Raw genomic sequence first — 9500 nt, 5'->3', positions numbered from 1 at the left:
TCTAAAATGCAGTTAAAAAGGGCATCAATTGGCCCTGTGTCATCAGGAGACACGGTGATGTACAGTTGCGTATCATCAGCATAACTATGAAAGCCGATACCGTGCCTCCTGATGACGTCCCCCAGAGGAAGCATGTAGAGATTAAAAAGAGTTGGACCTAAAATTGACCCCTGGGGGACCCCACACTTTATCTCATGGTTTCCTGCAGCAACAAACCTGTGGTTTGTAGAAACGCACAATGCTGCTGGGTTGGAGACAAACGCATAACATCACTCAGAATTTGTGTTGGAGTTGTGTTATTGTGTCAGTACTGGTTTTCAGAGGTAAACTAGTACGTGCGTGTGTGTGTGTGTGTGTGTGTGTGTGTGTGTGTTTGAACCTACATGACTTCATCTTCTTGTGTATCGGGATTTGTGTGATATACGTGTGTGCGTATGACCTTGAAGGAAGAAACTAGGTCACATGAGATAAATATCTCCTCCTGTCTTCATCCATCATCCCTTCACCCCCTCATCACTTCATCTATCTCTGATACCTCTCCCCCTCCGTCTCGTCTCAGTGGGCTTCATGGCAGGTTGTTTTAAACACATTCTGTTTGTCTGCCTCTATGAATACTCCTCCGTCTACTCGACATCACAAAATAATTGTGACTAAAGCAGCAAAAATGAGTATAAATGATTTTTGCATTTTACTGCTGCTGAACTTTGACTTTACTGTGCAGAACCATCTGTTTTTTATACTATGAGAAATCAGTGTTACTGCTTTGAGAAAAAAAAAACATCCTAACGTAGCCTTTTTTCAGAGCTTTCAGCTGCGTATCACAGCCTTGAGGAAGAGACTAAAGTGGACAGTTGATCTTGAGCAGATGTTTTTTAACCTTTATTTCCAAGATCAGACAAGATCCAAGATCTTAGCATGGGCGGACAATGAGACACTGGGCCCCTGGGCACAGACATGCAGAAGGCCCCACCACCTCGCCTCCACAGAAGCAACACACACAGACTTTATTGTTGTTTTGTAGTTGTTTTCCGTCTCTTTTTTTTTATTTTGAATCTCTTTGTTGTTATTTTATGGCTCTTTATGGTCACTTAAAATTCTATGTGTACATGTTAATTTGAGTGACACTCAACATACTGTAGTTTGTCCCATTGCTGAAAATGCAATACACTCAATTCAGTTAAAAAAATACACACAACATGATATTATTGTGGGTGTGTCTGCTCCCCCGTCACTTCCCAGTTTATAATTTGCTTATTTGATAAAACATCCATCATCTGCTGTTCTGTCATTACAACATGTGACGGGCTGAAGTGTCGGAGTTGTCTAAATACTGACGGACTGAGTGACGGCTCATTCATCTGGTTAGCGTGTGAGTGTGTACGCACACACACACGCACACACACTGTGCACATCCATCAGTGAATATGTACGTGTGTTTTAACTGACGTGTATAAATATGCCGTTCTGCAGTTCTTCCTCTGTCAGCAGATGTGGACACACACACTCTGGGACCTGCTGTCATGCTAGGAACATTTATCATGGCTGTGTGTGTGTGTGTGTGTATAACACACAGAGCACACACACACACACACACACACACACACACACACACACACACACACAGTGTTATGTATATGAGGTTTATGTTGTGTAGAAAACAGACTGACTGTGAGCGCAGACTGAAGCTGGATGTGCTGGTTTCAGGCTGTGAAGCATACAGAGAAGTGATCTGCATTTAATCAAGAAACTCTGAGAGTTTCAAACAAGATGAGAGTGAATATTCTAGTTCTGATGCTTTATTTAACTTGGTGCACGTTAGTCAGACGGGCCTGTATTAAGGAGGTGGAGGCTGCTGTGGTGTTAGAAATGACAGAGTTTACTGCTACATCCTGTTGTACAGTGTTTGTCACTCTCAATATGTTTTAATAAAAAATAATTTGTAACATAAAGTAAATCAGCAAATTATTGGACCTGGAGCCGGGCTTCTCGGTTGCCGGTAAGCCGTTATCTTGCGCCGTGGAGCACTATGGCTGCCGTATTTGACAGGAATACGTATTCCTGTCCGTGTCCGTGTCTGTGTCTGTGACCCCCGTTCAACCCACAACCGACAGGATTCGCCTTTCGTTTCTGCTGCTGGTTGAAATCTGTACTCACACAGTGTACTGAATGATTTATTTTGCTCGCACAAAACTATTTTTAGTCGCAAATGTGAGTAACGTTAAAATGCTCGCACCGTAGAGCTCTGTGGAAAACAAATCACTGTAGCATTGGTGGTGTTTCCGCCCTTGCATGTAATTACGGTTCTGCATAAATTGCATGTCATGCTGTTGTAATGAGTGTATGTCATGAGTCTTTTTTGGTGAAGTGAAGCCACGCTTTCGACCGCTTCTGTCTCTCCACCATTACGTCTTCTTTGTTGTTGAACGTACTGCTGACTGACGAGCATGACGTGCGTCATCGACGTAAAGATTCGGCGTAATGAAAAGAATCGATAAGGGAATCGTTAAGCATAAAGGCTAATGATGTCGATGAATTGAACCAGTTCGAACCGCTTCTTAACAGGAACCAGTTTTTGATTCCCATCCCTAACCGTGATGCCAATCTAGTGGGATTTTGTGATAACCACACGTTATAATTGCAATATTCAACTGAGTCTATACAAAAAGTTATGAACACATTTTTAATTGACTGTATGTTGTGCGTACGCATTTCCAAATATAGAGACAAACTCTTGCTAAAAATTTAATTAAATTCTAAATTAATTTCTAAAAAACCTTCATGGGAACCTATTTGTCACCGTTCATGTGCGGGAAGTGTGTGACATACAAAAGCCCTGATTGGCAGCCAGTGAGAGGGATGATAACAGTTAAAAGGAGAGAGCTGTGAGTGGGACGATGGATCGCTTTATTGCACGGAGCAAATTACAACAAAGCACCAGCGAAGACGACCGACCACTGACAGAAAAGAAAAAGAAACTGTCAGTAGACAGAATCTCGAAAGCTACTTGTATTTTTTTTTCTTATTTTTTAGTGTTTTATGTCGTGATAAAAGTAATAACATACGTTGCAGAAGCTATTATGCACAGATATATATAAAGATGTGCCTTGAGATTTTTGGCTTGCCCTCTGGTGAGCCTTGGACATTTGAAAACCACTGCTCTACATGGAGTTGTATTATGTCGGTCGATACCTTAAAGGTATGGAGCACCATCCATCCAGGCTTTCAGCTAACTCCAATGTAAAAACATCTGCGGCAATGTTTGACGCTGAGAGCAGCTGTGTGAAGAGCAGAGCAGAGAGAGGTGGTGGATGGGTCAAACTATATTCTCACCAGGTAGTTTTATGCTGCTTTTAATCTGGTGGTGGCATTTAGAGAAATATCAAGAGGTCACCAAAGTCTGTTTACGGCTATCAGGTCAGGAGATCCAATCCTCTGAAAAAGTTAAGTTTGGGTTCATGGTCAGGTCTCAAAAATCAGTCAGGATTTGAAGCAGAAAAACAAACTTCCTGTCAAAGTTTTCTCTGCATGTTGGTCACACACAGATGCATCAAAGGGCAGCGGGAGGTGAACTCGTAACATTCAGGACTGCGACCACAATGAGAACCAAACTGTGGCTTTTATATATCTTTCCTCTCCTGTTGGCCACGCAGAGCGGCATCTGCAGCAGCAGGGACACGAGATGAAAGTAGGTTAGTAAAGTAGGCTGCAGGCGAGCTGAGTGATGAAACAGGAGAGACACTGTTAGACCTGAAGTTATGGATGTGGCGACTATTTCCGTACCTCACAGGGACAGAAAAGGATTCACTCAGTTTTAACTGTGATTGTTAGATTCATCAGTCAGCTGACAGCAAAATGAATCAACGGCTGTTTAGATAATCAATTTATTTATAATCTATCAGACTTCCTGTGGTCCTCATGTGATTTACATCTGTGTTTTGTGCGGTGCATTCACACAACAAAAGCAAAGTCTGTATTTTATTTGAATTTACTGACTTTATCCCTCAGGCATGATCTGCACAGTCATTTGTAACTCTACACCAAGGCTCACCAAAGGGCAAGTCAAAATCTCAAGGCACACCTGTATTTATATCTGTGCACAGTAGCTTCTATAACGTGTGTTCTTGTTTTCATCACAACATAACACAATAGAAATAAGAGAAAATATGACAGGTAGCTTTTGTGATTCTGTGTACTGACAGTTTTTTGTTCTTTTCTGTCAGTGGTCAGTCGTCTTCACTGGTGCTTTGTTGTAATTTGCTCCGTACGATAAAGCGATCCATCGTCCCGCACACAGCTCTCTCCTTTTTAAATGTCATCATCCCCCTCCTGATGTGTCACGCACTGATAATTCCCACGTGTGAACGGGGACAAATAGGTTCCCCTTGAATGAAATGAAATTACCTTTTTTTGCCTCTTTATTGGGAAATGGGTGTGCACAACATACTGATACAGTCGATTAAAGATTCAGACATAACTTTTTGTAAAGGCCCAGTTAAAGGTCATATGTATAGCTGTTTCATCGGAACGAATATTTTTAAAAAAAATAATACATCCATAGAACATCTGGAAAGGTGTAGAATTAAAGTCTATATTTTCCTGAAGAAAATAATTACAGTAGAGAAATAATTGTTTTAGAAATTTTGACGGGTCTAAAATATGACAATAGTTTGATTTGGTTTCGTTGGTTACGGGGGGGGGGAGCTCAGGGTTGCCAGATTGTGATAGCTGCAGAGGTATGGTGTCGTCCCAGCGCTATCCGTCGAAAATTCTAGCCGACCAACGGAGAAGCAAAACCAGAATCAACATCGGTTCAGCTTTTAATCGTTGGTGTTAGCTGAAGGCAGAAAAAGGGCTAAAAAGCCACGCAGACGTTGCCTCTTTCCTTCTGGACAGGTAAGCTAATGTTTGCTAATTAACGCAGCAGGGTTGTAAAAAGATATATATCTGCTGAATATATCAAATATCTAGTAAAGCCGAACTAGTAATTACACTGCACCTAGATGAACTATGTCAGGGGTGTCCAAACTTTTTTGAATGGGGGCCAGATAAAACAACGTGGAAATACCTGATGGGCCAACTGATTCTCGCATCAAATGGGTTTAAAAAAAAAAAAAAGAAATAAAGTGAGACAAATGCAACCATTTTTATCTTTTAATGAACTATTACTACATGATGCCTGTCTACAAACTGTATGATAGTCCTATCATTGTGAGGTGAAGGGTAAAAATGTGAAGTGATCTTGCTCTATTAATCATTATTGTGTAAAGGGCCACATATGGTATATTTTGAAAGTCAAGCCAAGGGCCAATTAAAATTGGTCTGCGGGCCACAATTGGCCCCCGGGCCAGACATTGGACATGCCTGAACTATGTTAAGAAAAAGTTAAAACGTCAGTTAATTTCAGATATTTTACCTAATAATCTAGAAATGGCATTTTTGGGACGGTAACGTTAGTTTTTTGCGGCTTGTTGTAAAATACAGTTGTAAAAAGATACATCTGCTGAATATATCAAATATCTAGTAAAGCCGAACTAGTAATGACACTGCACCTAGATGAACTATGTTAAATAAAAGTAAGGATGATGGTTAATTTCAGATATTTTAGCAAGTTCTCTAGAAACTGCGTTTTTGGGACTCTGGTTGTAGAGTTGTCAATAGAGTCTTAAAAAAGTAAATCTACTGAATATATCAAATATCTAGTACAGCCAAACTATCATGTTATTATTATTATTATTATTGGTGGGAAATTATAACAGAGGAATATATTTGCGGTTGTAATATCAAGAACACTTTTGTGTTTTTGTGTGAATACAGGACGTCGTTGAATCAGTGAATCCGTGTGTCCACCACGACAATGGATCCTAATTGACTAATTACATTAGCGATAGTGATGAGTAAAGCTAAAAATGCTTTACAGAGATTGTGACAGTGTGTGATTCATGATTTATTATTATTATTTTTTAATCACTATACCACAAAAGACTCTTTACTTGACATCGCTGTCTCCAGTGTGTGTCGTTTACGAACCTGGCAACCTGTAGAATTGAAGAGTGGAGCGAGAGCGGGCGAGTGTGAGTGCGACACCTACTGACCAGGAAGTGTGAATCCTATATTTATCACCTTTAAATATAGTAATAATAATGAGTGGTTATCACAAAATCCCACGGCACACCTGGATTGGCATCAACACAGAAACACTCCACAGCGCCACCTGGATGATCTTCAGTGATAACCTCCTTTTTTTCTGTCTTTACCAGAACCAACTCTGACACACATTGTCACACATCACCCATCTCATCATCTTTCAGATGGAGTTGAGCCTGCTTCCCTGTGAACAGGTCTCTGTGCTGCATAGCACGATGAGCCCTCTGAACCCAAAATGCTTTCAAAACTTTCATTTCTAATCACCAGCCTCCGTAATCCTTGATTGATTGGGAAAGAGGCAGAAACGCAGTGTGGAGAAACCAAAATGTCTAAATATGACCCTAATCATATATATAGGCTACATTCATTTATATTTTGCACATGATTTAACCGTTAAGGTGATTGAGTAGATAAAGTAGACCTTATGCCCTCTATACACTGGGCGATTTTAGCAATCTTATAAGACCATTGCATGACACACTGTGAGATGTGGATCTAATAAACTTTGGTACAACGTCAAGTTTGATGTGTGCAGATTGTACGATGGCCGTTTACTACTGAATCGCAGGTTACGACGTACGTCAATATGCAACGTCATCAGCCTGCACTGCATCAGCGTACGTCATCCATCTGCGCCACCATAGGTAGCTTGCTCACCTGGAAGTTGCAGTTCCTCCGCAATTTCCTTCCATGCAGCGTCTTTTTTCTGGCGGTCATGAAAGCAGCTGGAGGAAACATCAAATCAACAAGGCTTCTGCTGCCACAGCTCCACCAAACTTTCCTCTTCCTGGGAGTTCCACACACTTCTTTTTGTTCGTTTTACCTCCATGGCAAGCGATCATTTGTTTGGGTTTAGCGCCGGTGTTGCGGTGACCATTGTGTCATTTTGTGCTGCATTTCTATTGGTTGATTAGTAGACGTAGGTCGTAGCAGCTGTCACACTGTGAGATAGTCACCCTAAACTTCTGACACCGTCAGAATTTTATCTCAGGTTATCTTTGGTCGCAAGACGTTGACAACGGCCGTCCTTGAACCTGTCTCACAGTGCGACGTAAGCCACGACCAAAGATATCGCCACGTTTCTCCCACGATGGTCATCTTTCGTCTGGGACAGCCCAAAGTTGCACAGACTACTGAAGAGCCTTTCAGTAAGGCGAATTTCAGAAAAAAAGAATTTTGTACCCATAAAAAATCCCCCTGGCAATATGAACAAACAGTGATTTAAAGTTACACTAACAAAGATTTCTGTTTCAGTCTCTTTGGTGGCACCTGTGGTGATAAGTGGTAATTGCAGTGTGTGTTTTGGCAGACCAAGTCCAGGAACCATGCTGTTGAATCTATTTATATCAGACATCCAGTTTCTAATGCTGTTCTGACAGTTGCATCCTCCATGCTGTTTTCTATCTGACCTCACACTGGCTGTTCCACCTGTTCTTTACACAGCCAGCAGCCTACATGGTGATATGTACATGTAGTTCCATTTAGAGCTCTGATTATCCACATTTGGTAATCCTGAAAAGTTTGTATCTGGATCAGGGTGATCAGTCCAATGCTGCGTTCAACAACAGGTGCTAAATTAAGATGAATTAACCGATCCTGAACAGCAAAACATGGGATTTCCAAATCCAGATCATCCTGATCCAGATTAACTTTTTTTTAATAACTGGGCCCTGGGGATTGTCAATGTCTGGACAAACTTTCATGGTAATCTGTTCAGTAGTTGCAGAGATATTTCAGACCACAGTGGTGCTGGTGTTGGTACACACCATTTAAACCTCCCAGTAAACCTTCATCGAACAGAGCGTGACGCTCCTGTACAGACGAGGTATTAGCCTCACCAGCAAGAGTTCACCCCTAACTTTGGTTTCCATGGTAACCTGCGGTCTGTGCACTCTGAGCATTGATTTTAAAATGATGGTGTGACTGTGTCGTGTGACGCCACCTCTATATCTGGCCTGGCCAGTAGCAGGGAGAAGTTGATGCTGTCCTCTCGGGTCAAAATAGCCACAGCTTCCTCTCTGTTCTGAATATCCACTCCGTTAATCTGGAGGGGACGAGAGGAGGTCAGAGATCAGTTACTTTATATTCATTAGATCATACATGTATAAATGGGGAGCTGGGTGTATAGACAGGATAAAGATTAGAAAGCCTTCATGGTGTTTTGTCAGCTTGTTTCAAGCCCACATCTGTTATCCAACCAAAAGCACAGTCTGTTACATGTTTAATTACGTCACACACACACACCGTCATTCACCTGTCACATGATCCTAAAACACATATGAACCGTGTCACATGTACTGCATGTGTGATTTATTTTTGGTTGCACTGTGAGTAATGATGACAGGTATGTTCCCCAAACTTGCAGGGAGACAATTCAGCTGTCCAGAGGGCCTTTATCTCTGTGGTGACAGCTGTCATGGGAACTGGTGCTGACATCATTCACCCGCTGCCCGGTAACCATGGCGATGCCAGGTGTTGCCAGTCTATTCTTATCACATTCCACAACTTTACCTTTTTTTTCCCCGACACTGTTTTCGCGAGGTCGACAGTCGGAGGGTCAGAGGATAATGAGCAAAGAAATGTCAGGGAGATAAATTTATTCACGCTCGTTTCTCATTGTCAAACTCTCAGAAGGAACCGTCAACACGTGTGGAGGTGTAGCGCCAGAGCATAAAGAAAAATGTTGATTCAACAGGATATAAAAAAGGTCAAACTCCTCATTAAACTCCCAGTGACAGCTGCTTTTACAAAGCAAAAAACATTTATGATAAAATTATCATAACACAAACTAAATCCTTTATATCACCAGATACTAAACTATAAGTAATGATTAAATTACCTGTGTCTCTAATTAATATGTTGGAATGAAATATGACTGATCAGCAGCAACAACAGCTTGCAATGATAGTAAATAAAATATGTTAACATATATGTTTGTACACAAACACTCGTATTGCCACATCATGGTACAGGGCTGGCTCTAGGCATTTTGGGGCCCTGTGCATCTGATTTGGTTCGGGGGCCTGCCATTGTAACATGTAACCATTGCACTGAACCAAATATTAGTTAAAGCACACATTATGTACAAATAAGCATGACTAAAGTGAGGCACTAGCAGCACCGCTACAGTATCTTTATATAGGTTGTTTAAGGTCTGGAGGTGCAGCTGCCTCTCCCCCACAGGGCTGTAGGCTCCATAGGAGTGTTAAAATGTGTTTGTCTTGTTGTGTTATTGGGAGCCAGAATAGAAGGAGTCATGGCTCAAAACCAGCCGCCACTGCCCGTCAACAAAAACAAAGACAACTATGGTTAAATGTGATAAGACCAAAGGACTGGACGGAGGCCATCATCAAAAA

At 41.5% G+C, this 9500-nt stretch overlaps 1 protein-coding gene across 1 annotated transcript in view; it reads right to left on the bottom strand.

The window, feature by feature from the left end:
• The window catches only part of LOC126402225 (PDZ domain-containing protein 4-like), a 79946-nt gene that overhangs the window by 17338 nt on the left and 53108 nt on the right, over positions 1-9500 (bottom strand). Inside the window, exon 8 of the mRNA XM_050064007.1 lies at positions 8087-8188. Coding sequence (XP_049919964.1) covers positions 8087-8188 — 102 coding nt within the window. The remainder of the gene's footprint in view (positions 1-8086; positions 8189-9500) is intronic.

This window comes from Epinephelus moara, chromosome 16 (genome assembly GCF_006386435.1).
Source record: "Epinephelus moara isolate mb chromosome 16, YSFRI_EMoa_1.0, whole genome shotgun sequence".
Lineage (NCBI taxonomy): Eukaryota > Metazoa > Chordata > Actinopteri > Perciformes > Serranidae > Epinephelus > Epinephelus moara.
Note: the sequence above shows the minus strand (reverse complement) of the source record. Positions and strands in the feature narration are given on the sequence as shown.